This window comes from Gopherus evgoodei, chromosome 3 (assembly GCF_007399415.2).
Source record: "Gopherus evgoodei ecotype Sinaloan lineage chromosome 3, rGopEvg1_v1.p, whole genome shotgun sequence".
Taxonomy (NCBI): domain Eukaryota; kingdom Metazoa; phylum Chordata; order Testudines; family Testudinidae; genus Gopherus; species Gopherus evgoodei.
In genome coordinates, this window is record NC_044324.1 from 217826265 (window position 1) to 217850067 (window position 23803).

Genomic DNA, 23803 nt, shown 5'->3' on the forward strand with positions numbered 1-23803 from the left:
AGGTGCAGCAAAAGCCCCATTTCTAGCTGGGGGAGGGTTCTCCCACTACAAGCAATGTGGAAGACAGCCATTCAACTGCCTTTTGAAGACCCTTTTGCAAGCCCTATTGTAGGGGAAATGGTGATGGGGGTGCGCTTTGGAAGTGGAGTAATTATTCCAGATACTTTTATTCTGGAGCAGAGTGTCCACACAGGAGAATTATACCCAATAAGCTCTTTGAGGAGGGAACCATCTTTTTGTTCTGTTTATACAGCACCTAGCACAATTGGATCATGGTCCATGACTAGGGCTCGTAGGCACTATTGTAATACAAACAATAATAAATTCACTATTTTACAATAGTTATTCTGCTATAGCTATGCTGGTCAAATTCCCTGTGCAGAGTAGTCTTCAGTTACACCAGGGGCCCTGGAGCAGCCCAAAGGAAGTCCGTCTTCCCTCACAACCTCCCCCTGCCCCATTCACCATGCACCATGCGGGTTAGGAATTCTGTGCTGCTCCTTTTAGAGGCACAACGTGGGATTTCACCTAGTGTGTGCATCAGTACAGCAGTAACCCATGTATATTGCAACATGGGTATAGCTCAGTGTTTCTCAAACTGGGGTCACTCTAGGGAAGTGGTCTCAAAAGTGGGGTACACAAGACGAGAATCCATCAGGGTGCGTCGCCGGAGCAGTGCTGCTTCAGCAGTTTGGGCAGCTTTTTTTATTTTATTTTTTTGCCTTGACAGTTCAGTCGGGAGTCTGAGCGGTTTGGGGGCATTTTTTTGCTTCAGCAGTTGGGGCTTTTTTTTTTTTTTTTTTTGCTTGGGGAGGCAAAAATGGTAGACCCGGCCCTGCTCAAAATTTTTTTACTGATAGGGGTGCACAATCAAAATAGTTGATCTAGGGCAGTGGTCTCTAGCCTTTTTCATCTGGCGGGTGTTGGACAACAAGCCACTGAGGACCATAGCCAGTGAACGAGCATCTGCCAAAATGCTGCCAACAAGCAGCAGTATCCAGAGGCGTCACTGCCGAAAATCTGCTTCTCGGCGCATTTCGGTGGATGCTCGTCTGCCAGACAGTACACAGGCGCACACAGATGCCTGCAGGCACCACACTGGGGACCAATGCTCTAGGGGGTTCACGGGCCCCTGTGATCAACTCTTCCCCCTCCCTCCCTCAATTCTTCCCCCTCCCTCCTACCACCTCCTGCACACCGTGGAACAGCTGTTCCGCAGTGTGCAAGACGCACTGGGAGGGAGAGGGAGACGTGGGGATGGGGCATGCTCAGGGGAGGGGGTGGAAAGAGGAGGGGAAGAAGAGGGGCAGGGGTGGAGTGGGGACAGAAAGAGGTGGCATAGGTGTAGGGCCTTGGGGGAAGGGGTGGAGTGGGGGCGGGTCCTGGAACTGAGCAGAGGACTTGAGGGGGGTCTGTGAAAAATTTTAAATCAAAATAGGGGTCCTCGGGTTGCTAAATTTTGATAACTTGGTGGTATATCTCATGCCTTTAGCCACCTGAAAAGCATATCCATCGCCTATCAGGATGCACATGCTAGAGTGGTTTATTGCTACTTTGCATTTCATTTTTAATAAAACCTTGACAAAATAGTTTATAGGTTTCTCCTAGCATGTCCTTCCAGCGTGAAGAACAGTCCCTATGAAAAGATAAGAGATAGTAATAAGGAAGGGTTACGCATACCTTCTCTCTACTGTTTTAACTAGATAGGTGGTTTTGGTTTTTTTCAAACCCCCTTCCCCTTTTTTTTCAGGTTCCCTGGGTTACATGGGCCCCTTCTTCCCAAATGCAATGCCCCCAGAAGCTCCGTTGCCCCTTCTGCAGCACTTTGTTGCCCAGAAGCCAGCTTCAACTCATTTTCTTTTATAAAAGGTAAGCATAGATTATGGAACCAGCCCGTTTGGCTTTTACAGTAGAGAGTGAGATCAAAAGTCTGAAAGAGCCACAAATTGATACCTGGTATTTGATGGGGAGGGGAAGACAGTTTGAAACGATCACTTTTTCTCCTTCCCCACCCCAGCTACCTCACTTCAGCCCCAAATGATGTCTTAATATCTCTGTGCACCCCTTCCCCCATAACATAATGGGTATAGTGATTTTCTTGGTCCAATCTAGCAGCGATTGAAGTCATTAACTCCTACGGACTTCCATGGGCATCGGATCAGATTCTCTGTGTAGTTCAAGAGGGGTGCCAGCTGTGCACCACTGGCCAATCAGAATGTTTATTTGATCTCTGCCCCATCCAGGCTGGGGTGCTTGTTGGGTGAGCTGTTCTAACCACTGGCACTGGGGAAATGCACCTTACGTTGCCCACCAAGCTCCTGCAGTGGAGAAATGGCATTTAGATCAGTGTTTAACATGAATTTAATTTAGGGACCTGAGTAAAGGCTCTCAGTTGAATTTCTAAAGAATGTAATAAAGAGGCAAGGAGAGGAGTGACAGGAGGAATAGGTAGGCAGAAGGAGAAAGAAGGATTTTATTTTGGGAGTCTAGAAAGATAATATGGATTTTTCACTCAAAGAGCAGTCAGGTAAATTGGCAAACCTTCTAAGTCTCACTTGTTTTAGGTTTGTATTTTTGTAAAAGTCATAGGTATGTCTGATCGTTAGTTCTTAACAGAGAAGCTTTCATCATTTTCAAAAGCACTAAAATGATCTTAGGCCTGGTTTATACTTCATTTTGCTGGCATAACTATGTGAGTTAGGAGTTTGAATGAAAAAATCACACCCCAACCAATATGCTAGCTAAGGCCCTAACAAAGTTGCAGTTATTCTGGGGAAAAAAAGCCCCTTTGCTGGTATAATTTACTTCATTTGGGGAACTGGTATAAACTATACTGGCAAAAGCATTCTTTTGCCAGTAAAAGCTACATTCACTCAGGGAGGGTTTGCCAATATAGCTGTACTGTATAACTGTACTAGCAAATCCTTTCTAATGAAGACAAAGTCTTACACTGGTATACTGCATCTACCCTGGGGCTTTTACTAGCATATCTATGTAGGTAAAAGAATCAGACCCCCTAAATGACATGTAGCTATGACAGTAATGCATTAAGTGTAGACCAAAACTTAGCAGTAGGACTTTTCTTACACTACCTGTGGCAAAGAACTGTGACTTTGCATGATAGATTATCTTAGACCCTGATCCTGCAAACATTTAAGCAGATGCTTAACATAATGCTTGTGAGTAATTACGGGATTCTGCAGGCACAGGGGTCCACCCATGTGTATGATCGCACAGGACTGAGACTAAAGGAATGATTTTCCTTTTGGTGGTGCTCCTGAATTGAGAGGAGCCTCTGCAGCTGGGCCAGAAATATCAGCCAGTCTTTTGATTCATAAGTAGTATAATACTACAGTATTTTTACAATTTTTAAAATTATTTTTAAATTAAGCTTGTGCTCGGGTTATAGAAATCCTTCTTTCTTCCTTGCACAGAAACTCCAGGGAAATCAGAGTTTCCGTGAGATTGATTTTTCAGACACAACCTTACCAGGAGCACACTACAGTAAAAAGGGAAACACAGTTTCTTTAAGCCTTTTCTCAGAAACACCTTTCTGCCATCTCTCACTTCTCCTGTCTCAAAAACAAACCCTGTGTTGTTTTGGAAACCTGAAACAAAAATGACTCAGAGTCTGACTCATACACAGTGGAGCTACTGCTTCTTCCGCAGCTGCCAAGTCACCTCTGGGAAGAAATACACAGGGTTTCCTTATAGCACACAGCGAATCTGGTGAATTGAACCAATAGGGGGTAGTTTGCTATAATCGCACCAAAGTAGGTAAAAATGAGGGCTCCTTCCCTCATCTTTTCACTGATTCTCCTCCTCCGCTTCCCCCACCTCTCCTCCCCTTCTCTCTTTGCCTCCCACTCCCTGCTTGCCTCACTCCATGCCTGCCTCCCCCTCCCACCCCTGCCTGCTTCCTCTCTGCCTCCCCTCCCACCCCCCTTCCTTGTCCTGCCCCCTTCCACCCTGCCTCCCCCCCGCCTCCCCTCCCCTTCTCTCCTTGCCTCCCCTTTCCCTGCCTGCTTCCCCTCTGCCTCCCCTCCCCTTCTCTCCTTGCCTCCCCCTCCCACCCCTCCTGCTTCCCCTCTGCCTCCCCTCCCCTTCTCTCCTTGCCTCCCCCTCCCACCCCTCCTGCTTCCCCTCTGCCTCCCCTCCCCTTCTCTCCCTGCCTCCCCCTCCCACCCCTCCTGCTTCCCCTCTGCGTCCCCTCCCCTTCTCTCCCTGCCTCCCCCTCCCACCCCTCCTGCTTCCCCTCTGCCTCCCCTCCCCTTCTCTCCTTGCCTCCCCCTCCCACCCCTCCTGCTTCCCCTCTGCGTCCCCTCCCACCCCACCTCCCCTCGCACCCCTGCTCCCGCCCTGCCTGCTTCCCCCCTGCGTCCCCCCACGTAGGGTGACCAGACAGCAAGTGTGAAAAATCGGGGTGGGGGTGGGGGGTAATAGGAGCCTATATAAGAAAAAGCCGCAAATATCAGGACGCTCCCTATAAAATCGGGACATCTGGTCACCCTCCCCCCACATCCTGACTCCGCCCCCATCGCCTCTCTCCCCTCAGTCCCTGCCACCTCTGCCTCACCTGGGGGCACGTACCTCCCCCCCCCCCCCGCGGCGCTGCAATTGGCCAGCGGGCACGTGAGCCCACCTGGCAGCGCCCTGTCTGATTGGCAGCCCGCCGGCCCCTCCTCCTATATAAAGGCCCCGCCCCCCGGGCGATGGAAATCAGAGCGCGGCGCAGAGCAGGCTGCGTTCGGGCGCTGCCAGTAGGGCTCCCCCTCCATAGCAACCGTTTCGTCCAGGCTCGGCGGCGTGACGTCGGCAGCGCTTCCGCCCGGCTCGCGCCTCTCTCTCGCTCCTTCCTGTTCCCGCGCCTCGCCCAGCAGCAGCACCGAGTGAGGCAGCCGCTCCCCGGACTCCGATCCCCGCCGAGACCATGGTGAGAATCCGGGCAGCGCTCGCCGGGGAACCCGGGCTGTGCACCGGCTGCGCATTGTCCCCATGAGCAACCGCACCGTCCGCCGCATCCCGACCCCTTCCATCGCTTCTTCCCACCTCCCCCCGCACTCCCCGATGGTACCGCCCGCCGCGGAGCCCGGGGCGATGGAGCCTTCCGCTCCCTGGCTTGGCGACCCCCTCCTCAGCCAATGGTACCTCCCTCCCCCCTTTATACGCGCTGGCGCCGGCGCGTCCATCGCGGCCCGGGGGGTGGCGCAGCGTCACTTCTTGTCGCTCCGCGTGGCTCCTCAGGCTTCCATCCTCCCCTCATCGTAGGGCGTGTCCCGCTGAGGCGCTGCGGATGGGCCCTTCCGTTCCCGCCCGGCCGTGAGGGGCGGGGAGCTGGCGGGCGCCCCCGGGGGTGAGGCGGAGCGGCGGCCTGGCTCAGCCCTGCGCCAACGCCCCTCCCCCCAGTCGGCCGTGGTTGGGTACGCGCGGGGTGGGGGCGGAGAGGGCGGCGGCCTGGAAGAGCAGGGGCGGGGGTGCTGGGGGGGGTGTCACTGTCTCCCCCCTCCGCGCGCGGTTCTCCCGGGCCCTCGCGATGGCTCCCTGTGGACCGGGCCTGCCCTGCAGCACGTGGGGGCGCGGCCGCAGCCGTTCCCGGGCCGCAGGGGAGGTGTTGACCCTTCGGCTGCTGGCGGGCTGCCTCCCTCCCTCCCTCCCGGGACAGGCTCGCTTGTGCCCCGGGATCCCTGGGTGGGTATCTGCGCCCCGGGCACCTCGCTGCAGGGACCGTGACTCCAGGCTGACATCTGGCGGGCAAGGCCTTGGCACGGGTCCTTTGCGCATTGACAGCTGGGACTTCTCCAGTCCCTCTCAGACAGTGGCTGACTTGGGAGCAATCCAGTGGCTTATTTGCTTTCAGACATCGACTCCTGTTAGGGTGACCAGACGTCCTGATTTTATAGGGACACTCCCGTTTTTAGGGACACTTTCTTATATGGGCACCTATTACCTCCCACCCCATGTCCCGATTTTTTTACACTTGCTGTCTGGTCACCCTAACTCCTGTACATGTGAAAACTTGACTTCAGGATTTGGTTTTCCGTGAGAGTAACGTTCATTGCCCAATGTTAAGTGTATACAACTTAATTTTGAAATTCTTAAGCTCTGTAGGCAAAAATCTAATCACCTGTTATGGGCGAGGGGGTTAACCCTACTTGTCAGGTTAAAAAATACCTTTGCTCCCCATGTAATTAGCTATGCAGAATTTAACAAGGAATTAAACTTTTAAAAGTTTTTAGGCTTGACTTGCCTAACGCTAGTAGACTCATACTGAAAAGGCTAGTTGAAGAGACATTACATGTTGGGATGATAACTTGTACTGAGGCCTGGATTTGCTGCTTCTGCTGAATATACGTTGTTCAGTTTACAGTTCACTATGAAACTTGATTTGGTGGGTCTGGTTGAAATCTTTTTTAAAGAAAACTAGCATCTAGCTACAAAAGGACTTCTTCAGAGGTCATCCAAAAGAATGCTTGCCCATATTTAACCAGGCAGTCTCTAGTCTGTAACTTATTAAACCTATTTAAAGAGCATTCTTCCTCGAAGCTGTTTCTGTTCTCATTTGATATTATAATGAAGTTAGAAAGCGGTATGCAGGTTGTGTTGTCATAGAAATGACTGTCTCAAAACCAGAACTGTGACTCACCAGAGAATGTTTTCTCCCATCTCTTGCTGGCTACTGACACTTCTCTCTATTAATTACCACTGTATTCCTCTGTGTTCCAGTATACTGGGTGGGGTGATCAAGCCTCTTTGATTCTAATTAATCAGTTTTGTTGTCTGAAATCAACTTTTAATAGCCAATAGAAGGATGAGAGGTAAATCAACTTTACTACAATAAACTCTCAAGCATAACCTCTTTAATGCTGCCACACCATTGAAACTTCAAAGCTGTTAACTGATGTACCTAGGAGGCAAAGATTGTATTGCCATACTTTGGTCTGTGTAGTGCAGCTTTACAGTGAAGTGCTGAAAATAAAAATTGAAGTAAATAGAAATGTGCTGCTTCTCTCCCTGTCCTTAATCGGTTGCAGAAGTAACTTAAATAAATCAGAAATGGTTTTCTGTGAGTGGGACAGGAGGGAGTTGGTGTTAGCATTTGGGCTAAGTTCAGTTTCTGTTAGCTTTGCTGTTCACCTTTATGGCTTCGTCTGCAGTAGGGCTTGAGGTGCTACCAGGCCACAAACTAATGAGGTTTGCAATTACCTTGTTAGCTACTCTGATAAATGCTACCTTAGGCTAAGCCTAAGATAAACCACAAATACTTGTCCTGGAACAATATTTGAATTGTCTAGGTTAGTATTTACAAATGTTAGCTAATTTGAGTCTGTTCCTAATTTACTCTCATTTAAAACAGGGCTACAAAGCATAAACGTAGCTTTCCAAACATTTCCATCTATATAGCTAATAAAATACTCAACTGCTTTAGCAGCCAAGAGTCCTGTGGCACCTTATAAACTAACGGACGTATTGGAGCGAATACATGCATGCGACGAAGTGGGTATTGATCCACGAAAGCTCATGCTCCAATATGTCTGTTAGTCTATAAGGTGCCACAGGATTCTTTGCTGCTTTTACAGATCCAGACTAACACGACTACCCCTCTGATACTCCTTTATGCACAGCCTGTTGGTGGAGTGTATGACTGTCCCCCCACTGCCTTGTGTGAAAACAGGTTAGAGGAAATCTTTGTCTAGATCAGCCCCTACAGGATAGGATCTTGCTAATGGGAGTACTGTTGGAAGGAATAAAACTCTGACAGAGTTGCTTTCAGAAACTAATTAAACTTTTCAGTCCACTTTAAGAATGTGTAGTTATCATTTAGACTAAACTTGATGTTAAACATTGAGGTTTCCTTAAAGGAGAATTTAAAAAGTGCGTATCTGTTGGCTCTTGTTCTTTGTGGAAAATGTTGAAACTGGCTTGTTCAATCAAGTCTATACCTGTACTACAGCATGGAAAATCCAGTTTAGAATTATTGTATTTGATGAAGATCTTGAAACTTATTGTCTGTGTACAAGCTTTATGTTTGCTTCTAACATAGCAATGTATGATTGAGAGTAGTTATAAGGTCCCAAAATCTTTCATGAGAAACCAGTTTTCGTGATGATGGCCTCCATGTTGGAGCAAGGACCAGTTTAAAGAATCCTCCAACAAAAGACAAACGTGCTTTAAGAATGTAGTGCTCATCTTGTAGAGCACTGGTTTGTCCTGTGTGGATTACTGCACCCAATAAGTTCCGTGTTCTCTGCTCATAAACATTTATATGCGTTTGACTAATGACCTCTAGAAACTTTCTCACTCTTGAAACAGCTTCACAGTACCTTGGTGTTTTTTTTGTTTGTCTTTTTGTTTTTTTGGTTTTTTTTGCAACGGCATTGGCTAATTCTTAAAGCCTATAATCCCTATAACTAGGCTTGGAAAGATGACTTATTAGTAAATGTTGGTAAACATTAATTTTGCCATACATAGAAATGGGCAAAAATGCTTCCATTGATTGAGATCTACATATAGGCAAAAGTGAGAAATGCTTCTCAAACTTGGTTTGATTTAGGAATATTTATTTTTTATATGATGTGATTTTGTGTTAACAGCAATAAAGCCTACTTCTTGAATCTCAGCCAGGGTGACCAGATGTCCTGATTTTATAGAGACAAACCTAATGTTGAGGCCTTTTTGTTATAGGCTCCTATTACTCTGCACCCTGGTCCTAATTTTTCACACTTGCTGTCTGGACACCCTAATATCAACATCTGCCATAATTCTGAGCCCAATGATTTCCTACAACTGTTTAAAAAAAATTTAAATCAACAGTGGCTTTAAATAAACATAATTCTGCCAACATTACCTTATAGACTTTGTGGGCTACCTTGTGATGCACTGACATCACGTGTGATAGGAAGCTTTTGACCAGCTGTGTTTTGGGACTAGGCATGGCACTCTGCATGTCCTCCCATACACTCCAGAGTATCACCATTCATTGACAAGCTCCCACAGGAAACTGGGGCTTACTTGAGAGGCAACTGATAATCAGAACTTTGCTCCAAGTAGCCCTGGATGTCTCTGATACAGCAGTCTTGTCTCTCTCTGCAACTATCACCATGAAAAGGGCATCCTGGTTACAATTCTCAGGGATTCAGAGAAATTCAAATAACCGAAAGGGGGAACCTTTAAAAGACCATATCTCTTAACGCCCTTCAGATGACTTGTTACATGCCCTAAAGCTTTCTAGGGTCACACCAAAATCCCTGGGTATCTATAAATCTGCTACCAAGGCAATCTTTAGATACTAGGGATAATTCAGACAGAACTTCCTCCTCATGAGCAATAGAGGCCTGCTGACTACTGTATTGTGAAGCCTAACTTCTGTAAAAGAGCCTTAAATCATTCTACCAGCACCCTGCATCCTGTTTCAGAGAGCAGCATCGACACTCATGTACCAACCCTCCGACAGCATTCTTCTCTACACCCCAGTTTTGGGTGTCACAGTTCTCATTTTTCTCTGGCATGGGCTGGGATTACTCCATACCAGTGAGTACTGGAGAGATTCATACAATCTCTGACCACCTTCAGGGACTGACCTGATGATCCAACTGATGGAAGTGGATTCCTTCAGCTAGGAGTGATGGAGTAATGCCAGGAATTCACAGGGAAGGGTTTGTATTCCAGCTATTTCCTAATCTTCCTCTGCCTTTGTCTAGCTAGTAAGATCTCTTATTAGTAGACAAGGCCGAGTGGAGTCTTGACTCTGGTTTGGAAAGAAACTAGGTTAATACAGAGTGACTTATTTGATAGGCAAATCATGCCAGCCAGGCTAGGATATGATACGCAGAAAAACTTTGTACTCTTTGCTGCCCTATGATTTGTAAATGGTGTCTCACACACTAGCAGTAAATAGCAGTTATCTTAAATGTGATATGCGAACAATCATATCTGAAGTACCCTTTTGCAGAAATTTAGACTTCCTGCACTGTATAGAACAGTTGTCCAAGGTACTGCTGCCTGAGGTCCAGCCTTATACCACAACTTATAAGAGTTCATAATCAGTTACTTACGATACTATGTACAGACTTTTTTGTCACTATTTAATCATGTTTTAACCTGTCAAGGGCCTGGCTTGATACAAGGTAGTCTTCCCCAAATCAGTTGATCATAGCCTCCGTCAGCTTGTTTGTCCATTGCTTCTGCCTTCCAGCTTTCAGTGCAAAGGACATCCTAGGGTTTTGCACAGCAGCATGTGGGAAATAAGTAAATCTAGCATAGCTGTCCAGTTCTTCCTAAAAGGAATGTTCACTTCTGCCGCATGGTAACCGACTAAGGAAAATTTGACCAGCTCTCAGAAAGAGGTACTGTGACAAATCAACGGTTACTGGGTCTGATATAAATGCCACAGAGCTACAAAAATGCATTCGCGTTTTCAGTATAGATAGGTCCCCAGTTTTATGCAGTGGGAGAGGACGTCAAGTTCAATCAGAACATACTGTTGCTTGGAAGTAGGGAATTAAGTGCATTCTGTCTAGCAATCCTTTCTTTAGACTGAAAAAATACAAAGTTTGAGTCTCTACTCATTCCTTCTATATTTGGCTAGGCATGCTTGAGGAATGTAGCTTTCAGGCTCTGTGTACAACTGAACTTAAGAACTGAATCTTTGTTCCAATAAGCAAATATTTTCGCTCAGGTGGATATGGGTAGTTCACATTACTTAGAACACATGCATGCAGTTAATATAGCTCCCAAATAAAGCAAAATCTTACATCGAGACCCAGGTCTCAAGAATAATTGGTAAACCAGTTGAACTGGTTTACCATATGTAAATTTAACACTGGTATTAGTTCTATACTGCTGGCCTCCTCCTCATCTCTTCTCCCTTGCTGCCACCACCTTCCCCCCCCCCCCCCATCACCTTTGTGCAAAACTCCCAAGCAGCTTAAAGGCTTTTTGGCTCCTCTGCAGTTGAGAAAGAGGGAAAGATTAATTAAAGCTTTTTTATTTTTGGCATAATCAAGTACTAAAGGAAAATCCTAAAGTTCAGAGTCCAAGGTTTTGTTGGGAAGCACTAGCTTCAATACAACTTTGGACACAATGGAATGCAGAATTATGAGCTATAAATTCAAACTGCCAGATGTCTAGTATGTGTGTCCTATCTTGAACTTGCTTTGCAAATGCAAACTTTCTTCCCAAATTCTAATATCCTTGTAGAAATACATAGGTTTTGGTGGCAACTTGCAGGGCCTCTCTAACTTCAAAACTGTACTAAAGGAATAACTCTAGTTTAGATTTTGTGCAAGGTTTTCGGGCACTAGTTGAACATAATTAAAGAAAGCAAAATGTGGTAAGCTGACATGACTGTCATATACAACCTTTATCTGCATCCATCAAGATGGGATGCAGCAGGTCTGGAGGGAGACTCTTTAAAAGGAAAGGTCTCTTGCTTTTAGTACATAGTGGTTAAGTAAGGCATTCCTCTAGCACAAGACATCAGAGCATCAGCATGCAAGGTGTAGGAAAAGTGCTGCACATTAAGAAAAGAGATGAGAAATGGGCTGTCACTGTCATGCATTTGTACTTGGCATCTCTTGTATATTAGCAGACCTCATGTGCCTGCAGTAGTCTAGACAGGTTTACAGGCTGGGTTGCAAGAATTCACAAATGTTCATGCTGCAGCTCCCTTTGGGCTTACCTCTGGAACTCAGTATTCAGGTAGGCTTTGCACAAATGAACTCTCAATTTTAAGAGTCTGCTTTGAAAACTATGCATGGACAGCCAAGCCTGGATTAACCAGTATGTACGTGGTGCACTTGTATAGGGCCCCTGTCTCTGGCAGGGCTCAGGAGTGCCAGACCGAAAAAGGGATGGACAGGTGGTGGCTTGAGGGTCACATCCAGCTTGTCAGATCCCTTTATTTGGTCTGCTACCCTGTGTGCTGGAAGGGAGGTATTCTTCCCCTTCTCTTCCTCCCCCGCACTCCTTTCCAGTTTCACCATGTTGCTTTTGCATCCTCCACCTCCACTCATGTGACCGGCTCTTGGCCATAGAAGGCATGCTGCTGTGAGAGTGCTTCTATTGCTCTGGTAGCAGTCAATGCTGCCTAGTTGGCCAGCTGCTGTGGTGAGTGCTTTGTTGATCTGGTAGCAGCTGGCACTGCCTTGCTGCTGTGAGAGCTGTTTGCTCTGATGCTTTCCTGCATTTTTCTCTCATCTCATGACACCCTACTCCCAACCTGCAGTTTGGGAACTATTGCGCTATTTAATAACAGTCCATGAGACATGCTTCCCTCCATGCTTTCCATCATATAACATCCCTGTTGAATGGAAATTAGTATTGTGAATCTATTCCTAACTAATATAGAACTTTATCCATTTTAAAGAACTCTGTACTCTTCCTGTGTCTCCTATTTCTTGCATTTTTACCACCTGGCCCCCTCTCTCCTAGGTTCTTCCACCCTTGTAATAGGAAAGAAACCATCTCTTCTTCCTCCTAGTAGAGTTGCTAGTAAGTTGGGGAGGGGGTTTCAGATGCTTTAACAGGCTTGAGGGCTCTTGCAGTGGGCACCTGTGGAAGCAGATCAGGGTGGATTCATGCCTCTGTTCTGGGAATCAGAGTCAAAATTTGTCTTTGTCTATATGCTAAATCAGAATATATTCCAGTGGTGACCTGGCCTTGCCTCACACAACTACCAGGAGCTTCACATTTTAAATAAGCAGCCATAAGTCTAGATCTTGGCTAACAATTTTGATGCCCAAGATGGAGTAGAATAGAGTTAGTTTTTTTTCACTAGATCTGTGCTAGTCCTGCAGTGTTAACGGTAGTGTTGCTCCATTTCATTTGCCAAGTCAAGACAGCATAAATAGTGATGTGTGCAATATGCACTCCTCTGACCTGAACACCAGTAGTGAGCAGCTATGGAAGATCAGTGTTCCAAATGCTGGGGAAATTTTTTCTCCTCCAAAGAATCCATTGACCAGGAGACTGGGAAAACTCACTTAGCTACAAGATGTTTCAAGTAACTAAAAGATGTGCAGAGGTCTGATTGGGGCCAAGGAAGTAGTAATCCCCATTGCAGTAATCTGCATATGCTTTCATAGAACTGTTGCTTCCTACTGCAACTAAAATTGGCTGTCTTCTATAAAGAACACTTACAGGGTATGTCTGCACTACGGGATTATTCTGATTTTACATAGATTGGTTTTGTAAAACAGATTGTATAAAATCGAGTGCATGTGGCCACACTAAGCAAATTAATTTGGTGGTGTGCGTCAATGTACCGAGGCTAGCGTTGATTTCCAGAGCGTTGCACTGTGGGTAGCTATCCCGTAGCTATTCCATAGTTCCCACAGTCTCCCCCGCCCATTGGAATTCTGGGTTGAGATCCCAGTGCAAAAACAGTGTCGCGGGTGATTCTGGGTAAATGTCGTCACTCAATCCTTCCTCCGTGTCTGCTGTTGCTTTCAATCATTTCACGCCCTTTTTCCCTGGATTGCCCTAGCAGATGTCATAGCATGGCAGCCATGGAGCCCGTTTTGCCTTTTGTCACTGTCACAGTATGTGTACTGGATGCTGTTGACAGAGGCGGTACTGCAGTGCTATGCAGCAGCATTCATTTACCTTTGCAAGGTAGCAGAGACGGTTACCATGGGATAGCTGGAGTCCTCAGTACCCCCTCCCTGCCTCCATGAGCGTCCATTTGATTCTTTTGGCTTTCCATTATGCTTGTCACACAGCATTGTGGTGTGGCCTCTGTCTATCATAGCCTGGAGATTTTTTTTCAAATGCTTTGTCATTTTGTCTTCTGTAACGGAGCTCTGATAGAAATGATTTGTCTCCCCATACAGCGATCAGATCCAGTATCTCCCATACGGTCCATGCTGGAGCTCTTTTTGGATTTGGGACTGCATCGCCACCCGTACTGATCAGAGCTCCACACTGGGCAAACAGGAAATGAAATTCAAAAGTTTGCAGGGATTTTCCTGCCTACCTGGCCAGTGCATCCAAGTTCAGACCGCTTTCCAGAGCGGTCACGATGCACTGTGGGATATCACCCGGAGGCCAATACCGTCGATTTGCAGCCACACTAACCTTAATCCGACATGACAATATCGATTTCAGTGCTACTCCTCTGACGAGAGGAGTACAGAAACTGGTTTAAAGTATATAGTTTATATCGATATAAAGGGCCTTGTGTGGGTGCAGGGTAAATCAGTTTAACATTGCTAATTTCGGTTTAAACGCATAGTGTAGACCAGGCCACACTTACCAGCCTTGTTGGCTGTGCAAAGTTTACATCCCCTGGGAGAGAGCCATTCAACAGCAGTTGTTAAACAATCAACTTGAGTTCCCAAATTTAACCCTGAACCCTTTTTGAATCTTAAATAACTTGCTGGACATGTTGGATTTCTTTGTAAGGAAACAAGTAGTTTCCTGCCTCGATATGAATTACTGGCTCTATGCAATAAACAAAAATAGTCTCTTGGCTGTATTGTTGAGACTCAGAGCTCTGCTGTAGCTTTTCTCTGGTTTTCTAAGCTTGTGTTCTTATCCACAGTAAGATCACTAGCAGGTCTGGGTTTAGGAAAGCAGGTCAGTGTGGGAGCTGGAGCCAAGGTTGAGGGCTCATAAGAGAAGCCATATGGCTTTTGCCATTTCCATATGGAATGTAGGGAATGACGAGTACTATGTGATTCAAATTTCATAGGCCACGAGTTCTAAACATTGTAGCATCTTGCAACTTTAACTGGAAATGTAATGTTTACATGGTAGGCTATCCTGAAACAGATTGTTGCCCACTTCTAGGTGACTTATCTCTAAATGCTGCTCTCAGGATGGCACTTCAGATTTCACATAAATCCTAGCTACAGGGAATGAACCAGATTTCAGGTGGTATCTACCAGCATGGCAGATGTCTGAACAAGAGAATTAACATGTATTCAGTGAGACTACAGTTCAATAGCTGAGTGGCTTGACTCAATTCATTTTCTTGGGGGGGGGGGGTGAGGAAGGAATGACGGGGGGGTTAAGTTAAATCCTTAAAGGCTGTTAGTCTCACTGAAAAGCAGGGCTTTATTCCCTCTCCATTTTCCTATCATGTAATGTATCTTACTGCTAGCCTTGCAGATTCAACCTGACATCTGAAAAGCAAGGTTTTTTTTCATACTTCAGTGCACTAATAAAGATTCTGCAGGCTTTATCACCTCTGAGGTCTTCAAATCATGCTCTGCATGACAACCATGCAACTCTGCGTCATCAGTAGGCTGGCACAGGTGCATTCTAACCCATTAGAACTGTGCAACAACTTCGTGCAAAGCCACAGACATCATGGCTCTATTTCTTTCTTTGCAAGAATACCTCATTAAACAAGACTTAAAATACACAGCTGTGAGTAAGAAGGTACATGTTAGTCACATTAGAGTAACATCCTTAAATGGGTACCAAACTGAAATCCGTCCAAGCTTCTATGAGTGACTTCAAACACTGCGCCTGGAGTCTCTTAATGACTTCCATGGTGCTACAATTGAACTATTGTCTCTTAACAATTTTTCTCTTGCTATGAAAGACCTCTACAAACAAGTGACAATACTCTAGATAAACAGCTGTCAGATGCATATAAAAGACTTTTCTCTAACCTCAGTCCTAAACGTTAATCAACTGCTTTGTAAGCTTGCTGCACTTGATTGTTTGTGAGCACCAAAATCAGTTATAATGTGGTGTAATATTGCAGCCTACCAAGGGCACTTTAATAATCGAAGGACGTTTGCATGTGCTGAACTCAGATCTGTGAACATGTCTCTCCAATCATTGCAAGGATGAAGAGGTTTAACGCTCAATATGGCAGGCTAATTACATTGAAGCATGTATCATTTTGAACAGATTAGATTAGACTGAAGCATGTCTAGCCTAAATGATATCTCTGTGGGAATAGTTTAGATGAGAGAAGTATGCCCTGATGGACAAACTTAGAGCTGTCAGGGCCACACGTGCATCTACTGCACAGAGTATATGTATAACGGTAGGTATAACCCCAGCCATCCTTCAGTTCTGAAGGAGCAGCAGGCTTTTATTCTATTAATGTCTTACCTTAAATCTTGGTGTCTATATATGAGAGGCCCTTGATGTGGCTGAGTTTGTGGCATAGATGGGCCATATAAGAGGATTCTATTATGTAGTCAAAATTCCCTGTTGGATTATTTTAATTTAACAGAGAGCCAGCAGCAAAACCGAAGAACTAGAGAACTTATCAACCAGTTTCCAGAGAGATTCTAACCCTTTAATAAAAACATGGCATTTTCTTTGAGTAACTTCAGTGCGGACTTCTCACTCTAGTCAATCTTGAGCTTAAAACCCAGCATTTTTCATAAACACGTTTTGCTCCAGTACACCACTTGTAAACCTGAACCACAGATACGTGTGACTATACAGGTAGAATCTGATAGCGCTGCTTTATTTTCCTGTAGACTAAAATGGCTAGTCAAAATAGTGGCAGGTTGAGACTTGTCAAATAGCTAAAGAATGCTGTCTCAAAATGACTGCCTCGTATATGCTACTTTTGGTGTTTCCAGATGATCGGATATAAGCATTCACTTCAAGATTGTCCATTAAACAGACCTCTGGAGCTGCAAGTTCCTGTCCCTCAGTATAAAGCCTTCAGTGCAAGCAGGCTCTTCCTTCTCTGTCAGTCACTTTTCAAAAATGTAGTTTATGTGCATTAGGAACTATGATTTTAAAAGTTAACTATAGCCAGAATGGGAGACTTAGTTTAGACCCTGTCTTTCCTATATAAACTTCTTCTGGTGTTAACTACTTCAGGCTTTCTGTATCTGCCACTCAAGCCTTTGATACTCTAGGAAGTATTGCTTGTCTTCCAGTCTCATGGGCCGAATGCATTATGGTGAGGTTATGCAGGAGTTATATTAAGTGCATAGTCCAGGACTGAAATTGACTTAAAGCATTTTTCTGTCATAGGCATCAGGAGTACAAGTGGCTGATGAAGTATGCCGTATCTTTTATGACATGAAAGTTCGGAAGTGCTCCACGCCAGAGGAAATCAAGAAAAGGAAGAAGGCAGTTATCTTCTGTCTCAGTGAAGACAAAAAGTGCATTGTTGTGGAAGAAGGCAAAGAAATCCTGGTGGGAGATATTGGCGTAACGGTTTTTGATCCTTTCAAGCAGTTTGTGCAGATGCTCCCTGAAAAGGATTGCCGTTATGCCTTGTACGATGCAAGCTTTGAAACAAAGGAGTCAAAAAAAGAAGAGCTGATGTTCGTCCTGTGGTAAGCTGGAAACCTGGCTTATATGTGGGATGTGGTCTCTTGGCTTCCCCAATGTACCTACCTATCTGCCATGCCTGGCATGTGCAGAGGGTCTACGTTAATGTAGAAGACACTGAAATGTGGTGACACACTCATCTGATCCAACTGCATGCAATATATTGATGTGGGTGTCAAATGGTCATAAACTTTTAGGACCACTGCTTCAGTCACTTGAGTCTGTAGGTCTTATTCTGATACACGTTGGATATTGAACATCATTGTCTTAATTACTTTACCCTTGGTATATCCAACTAGGGCACCAGACCAAGCGCCTCTCAAGAGTAAGATGATCTATGCAAGCTCTAAGGATGCAATCAAAAAGAAATTTCAAGGTATGTAATACAGGCAACGCTTCCTGACTTGGCCCAATTAAATCTGTCTTGCACCATAGAACTGCTGACACACAGGACTTAACAGTTGCTAATTGACTAGTGTTTGTTTAGAAATACCAGTCAAAGATGATTACTTAGCAAGTGAAACTTCTTGAAACATGATTAAAACACAGCATAGCAAAAGTGTTCAAAGGGCACGTGCAGTAGAACTGCATTTTGAAGAGTGAGGCAAGACCAACATGTGATGTTAGAGCAGATATTTCAAAGTGTGTGTGTGTGGTGTGGGGGGGCGGATGGGAGAATAAGCACAGACACTGTTCTGCTTAGTGTTCAATGGCATAACTTGGGAATGGGGGGATAAATTTTTCCTACTAAACTGGATCTTCTTGGCAGCTGTCCCCATGGCTCAGGGTATTTCAATCCTGCATTCAGTGAGATACTGAACATTCTGTAGCAAACCTTACTGTATTGCTCTTTAAAGGGGTAAGGTAGCCGAGTAAGCAACCAAGATGCTATCCTGGTTACTAAGGCATAGTCAGCAACTGTAATCACTAGTGGAGTAGGACTGCATATCCCATGTATGTTTGGTTTTTTTGTTTGTTGTATTATGACCCCTTAATCTTCACCTTCACGCTTCCTAAATTTTTCCACTGATTAATATGTAAACTCATTAAAATAGTTTGGAGTGAACATGTATTGGCACCTAAGCCTAAACTTGCTCCAGGCTTACACAAGTCTGCAGTGGCAGAACGGGACAAGAATGTAGCAGTGCTGAACAACCAGTTGGGGTTCACAAGTAGCCTGCACAGTCCAAAAAACGAATTGGCATTGGTCAGGAGTGGTCCTGACTGTAGTGCATGAAGGAGTTAAAGCTGCCCTCCATAGAAAGGAGCAGATATTGCCATTTCTGGTGTATTGGTCATCTCCCCAAACTAGCAAGGCCTTGCTGGTACAGAGAGGTGACTTAATCTTCTCTTCACTACTTCACTGAATTTGGTCTTTCTATTTTGAATTGGCTTTTTAGCCATTTATTCAAAGCTTGCTTTTGAGATTCCCCCAGTCCCTAATCCCTCTCTGTGAGCATGGCGTCCTTGCCAACTAGTCCATGGCTCTTCAACTGCACGCCTCCAGGGTCCCATGCCACTTCAGTGGGTTTTTTGTAATGCTGAAACTCCCAGCTTCACTCCAGCAAAATCTGCAACTGGGAAGACCAAAACATACACATCCAGTTCAAGTATCCAATGCCCTAACATGTCCAAATGCCTCGTACTTAGTGATGTGCAAGCACGGAGACTGAACTCCCACTGAAATTCAATGGCACTTGAGCACCTAAATCCCTTGGGTTCTTAAAATTCTAGATGGGACTGTCATGTGCTTGAATTGTTGGAGTACCTGCTCAAACACTCTTGGCTACATATACAAGTTTCTAGTGAGAATTACTAGCATATGGGAGAACTTGTGAATCACTGAACTTTTTGCCTTTCTTCTAGGCATAAAGCACGAATGTCAAGCAAATGGGCCAGAGGACCTTAACCGAGCTTACATTGCCGATAAGCTAGGAGGCTCCCTAATCGTAGCCTTTGAAGGCTGTCCTGTGTAGATGCCATACAGTGCCACAACTCTACAAGCATTCCATGTTTTAATATATCAATGATGTAAAGCAACCATTCTAAACCAGGGTTTCACTAATGGTGGGGAAGCTGTCTGTCTTGTAGAATAAAGTAGACTTTGGAGACGTAGTTGATATGTACAAATGATCCTAAATAAATCAAGTCTAAGGATTTCTCTTGCCTGAGCAGTCTTCTCACAAACAAGTTTAATACTGAACTCTGGCTTGAGTACTGTGCAGTGAAGTCCGGGGCGCAGGAGTTGATCTAAATTGTAGCAAACATCACAATCTTAAATTTTCTCTGTAGCCATCAGCCAAGTCACGCAGCCCTTTTTTCTTCCTGGCTAGTGTCTTAGGACAAGATTAATACAGCTTTATTAAATGTCATATGCTAAAAGGAATGCTGTCTGTTATCTTAACCCATCAGTTTACTGCTCAAAACTCTTTTTATATTGAAACACATCAAGCTCTGGTGTACCCTAGCAAATAGTTAAAATCAAAGCGCACAAAGGCAACTTTGCTGGGGGAAATAATCCTAAACCCTTTCTTGTAAACTCCTGGTCTTTTATTAGTGTCTGAAAGCTCCCTTGGAGTGATTTCTCCGATAACTGCTTTAGAACAGTTCTGTGTACACGTAGTGCAAGTTGTGTAGTACTAAATAGCTCTGCTAAATCAAACTTGTACACAAATACTAACAAGTCAACTTATAAGTGTCAATGAGAAGCTCTTATTTCAGTTGTGCCATAGGTGGTGGCAGGGTTCTGGAGGGACATTTTAACTCCCCTGGGCAATGTTCTGAACCTCTGATCTGACTCAGACCAGTGGAATAGGGATGTAAACTACCCTGTGTTTCTCAAGCTTGGAATGAAGCCATTTTCATTACACTGGTTTGAGCTAAACTGCTGTAGGGACCTGTAGAGACTCCTCAACCCTGTTTTCCATAGAAATCTGTAGTCAGACTTCAAAGCACATGACTTACAGCTGCCTTTCAATAAATACAGAGACCATTCCACCCAAATACACCATCAAGCTTCCAAGTTTTACCTCTACCAATCAGCTCTATAAAGGAAGGACTTTTAACCAGTCTCTCGGACACTGTCACTTGTGCAATTGTATAGGGTGTATCTATAGCTTCTCAGCACTAACTTATGTTCTGGGCTGGCAGACCTAACAATCTCCAGCAGGGAGTCTCTCTCCACTGGGTTAGTGGCAAGGCCTGGCATTAGATGTACCTTGTGAGGTGTACAGCAAGGACTGTACTCCAGGGCAGTACAAGCCAAAACCCTGCATGTCCCACACATTTACACACTTGGTATGAGTGATGAAGTGCGCAGTGCTCCTCTTTAGCTGTACTCCTGCATGATCGTAGGGTCACCTTGATGCAGGTTATTTTTCTGTGACTCACTGCACACACTTTCAAACCAGGATTAGGGTGGGGAAGGAGTGTTGCATGGGACACAGACCACAACACTCAGGGCTAGGTGACTCTATCAATCACTCTTCTTGTGCCTCCATTTCTGTACAAGTGAAGGGACTGTGAGTACCCAAGTTTCAACAGTACTATCAACCTTTAGTGTGCTCAGTGATCCTTGGAGAGCAAAGTTCTGCTACTCTACCCAGACAAGCCCTGCTGCCAGCTGCAGGTACTGGAAGCATGGTGGTGTTCCTGCACTGTTAGTGATGCTCCAGGAGCAGAATGCCAGCCATGATGCAGTACGTGAGCTGGCTTGTTAAGGTTCCCTTGGGCTCTCATCCCAATACCCTTGTTGCTGTGGGACTCGTGTAGCTGGGACTCCTGGCACCACTCTAGTTCCCTATTTCTAGATGCCCTGTGGCAGGGGACCTGCTCAGGAGAGAAAGCAAGTGCTTAGTTGAAGCAGGGATTTCCTCCCCACCCCACAGACAGTGGCAGCTGCTGGCCTGCATATCTAAAAGCAGCTGCTTCTGTCCTACACATCATGTGAACAGCAGACACAATCTCTCAACATCAATACATCTCTTCTTCTTTCAGTACCTTCCAGAGCCAGCCCCACTTCCTCACCATCTAGAAATAGGAAGCAGCTGCTGTGGAACTTCCATTATTGTGCTATAAAGCTTGCATGGGGAGCTAGTCAGCAGCCCAAAGTGGTCTCCGCTCTTGCTATCGTATACTTTGCCTGCTCCTCAACTTGAATGCCAGAAACACCACAGTAGAGTTTCTTATAAGCTGAAGCTCTCTCTGCTTTCCAGGTTGATGTGGCAGTGAATAGGGTCAGCAATGGGAGGGTTTGCCCTGTTTAACTGGGAAAATACAATGAAAGTGAAGTATCAGAGGGGTAGCTGTGTTAGTCTGGATCTGTAAACGCAGCAAAGAATCCTGTGGCTTCTCCCTTGGTTTTCACACCTCAACTGCTATAAGAGGGCCTCATCCTCCCTGATGGAACTAACCTCATTTATCTCTAGCCTGCTTCTTGCATGCATATATATATCAGCCCCTGGAAATTTCCACTACGTGCATCTGATGAAGTGGGTTTTCACCCATGAAAGCTAATGCTCCAATACATCTGTTATCCTATAAGGTGCCACAGGACTCTGTTTTCAATGAAAGGAAAGGTTCCAATAGTGACGCTTAGGTAGTCACAGTGCACATCTGCTACGGCCGAGACCTGTTTTTCTGGTTAAATGATCGTTGCATGATGCACAAACACACTCCCTGCCCTGCATGGTCTCTGCTGCATTGCTGTTGAAACCTTCACACTTGCATTGTCTGATTAACTGGGCAGCTGCTCATGTGGTATCCACAGGCTTCTGCTTTTGTGATTGAAATCTATGAAGATCCATGAGGCATCAGAAATGCTTCCTTCAGTCAAGAAAAGGAAGTAGGCTATGTATGTCTTTGAGCATTTGTCCTGACTCACTCCTCTGCTAACTGGAGTGAGTAATACCTTTCTCAGCTGGCTGGAGTAAAGGTCTGGTTAAAGTCTGCTTTCAAATAAATGCCGCTCCTAGTTCCTTACTCAGACTTTGCTTTAACAAATAAAGAGAGCTGGTGGTTAAGGTGGAGCTACAATCCAGAAAAGATTGTCAAGCACTGGATCAAAATCTCTAGGGAAAATTCCTGCTCCACTTATGTCAAGGGGAGTTCTGTGGGCCCAGGATTTCATTCCCTATTTAACAGGATTCATTGCTAAATGGAAGAGTAAAGAAACCAACTGGAATGGCTTAGCCTGGCAGGCACATTGACTATCCTCTTGATGAGGAGTCAGGAGCATAGAGATGAGACGCAGTCACGCTCGCTGGCCCTGGGAGGATAATGCCCCGTCTTCCCAGTTCCAGCTGATAGGAGCAGCTCATGGCTGCCTTCCCCTGCTAGTGGATAGGATACTGGTGTTTGGCGTAAAATGGTTCTTGGTGCTGGCAATATTCCTTGGCAGGAAACATTGATACTACTGCCAGAGGGTGACCAAGGGTCTTGCTACGCCAGGCTCTCTGCAGGCACTAACCACACCCTACCAGTCCCAGGGTGAGTTACCGAACAAAACTTCTCTTCAACCTTCCTTACAAGGCCTCTGCTTGTATGACTGAGTGTGAAGGGGGAGAAGCTTAGTGTCAAAGGGATTTCATCACAGGCACCGTTGCGGGGGAGCCTAACCTAGGAGCCACAGGCAAAAGGAAACGAGTCCCGTCTGTCTTGCACCAACCTGTCGGCGTTGCTAGCGGAGGGGGTGGGGGTAGGAATAAGTCTACTCAGAACATTCTCAGCTGTGTGGCAGAGATTGCAGTGGGTTTCTTCACGAAGGAGGTTAGGCATATCAGGGCCCTGTCCTCTAGATGGCAATGCTGAGCAGAGACATTTAAAAAGCCCAACAGTTTGAATTTGGTCTCTTCACCAGTCTTGAGTGTGAAAGCTGCTGAGTACCTGCAGTTCCTGTGGCCTTCTGAAAAAACAGTTCAAAAAGTTTTGCCTAAGACATCTACCCACTGTCTAAGAGGGTGGGGGGACGGGACGGGGAAGGTGCCAGGTCTCCTGACTCCTACAGTTGTATTATCCTTCCTCTACAGGCCATGCTACTGGTGGACTGTTCCCTCCCCCCCCCCCCCCCCCGCTGCCCATGTGTCCCTTCACCCTCGCTTCCCTTTTATGGTAAAATAAGCAGAGCTGCCATCACAGCATTGGGCTCCTCCTGGAAGGGGGGAGCACTTGGCATACAGGCTACAGCAGTCCCTAAGCAAATACAGCTGCTGGAGGAGCGGCCCTCTCCTGGCAGGGAGAGGAGTGAAGAAACTGGGACCTGCCTGCCACTCCTCGGCACGCTGCAGAAAGGCGAGGGTTCAGCCAGTGTCTGTGCAGTGCCCGCTGCAGCCCTGCAGATAGGTGCATGCGGCATGGAGAAGTGTGACCCTCGCAGCCCTGCTCTGGGAGCAGCAGCTGGCGTGAAGACAAGGGCCAAGTCAGCTGGGAGGCTCTCAGGGCTAACTCTGCCCCTGGATGGGAGGGGATGGAGACTGAGGCTTTCCTCAGGCTGCGGCTTTGCCTGAGTCACATAACCATCGGGCACCAGCTGATGATGCAGACCTGTAGG

At 45.9% G+C, this 23803-nt stretch overlaps 1 protein-coding gene across 1 annotated transcript; it reads left to right on the forward strand.

Annotated features, from left to right (window-relative positions):
- Positions 1-4725: 4725 nt before the first annotated feature.
- On the forward strand, positions 4726-19414 carry DSTN (destrin, actin depolymerizing factor). Its single transcript, XM_030558079.1, has 4 exons — positions 4726-4933; positions 16954-17261; positions 17556-17632; positions 19123-19414. Exons 1-4 carry the CDS (start codon positions 4931-4933, stop codon positions 19230-19232), a joined length of 498 nt encoding a protein of 165 aa, XP_030413939.1. The 5' UTR covers positions 4726-4930; the 3' UTR covers positions 19233-19414.
- Positions 19415-23803: the final 4389 nt, after the last annotated feature.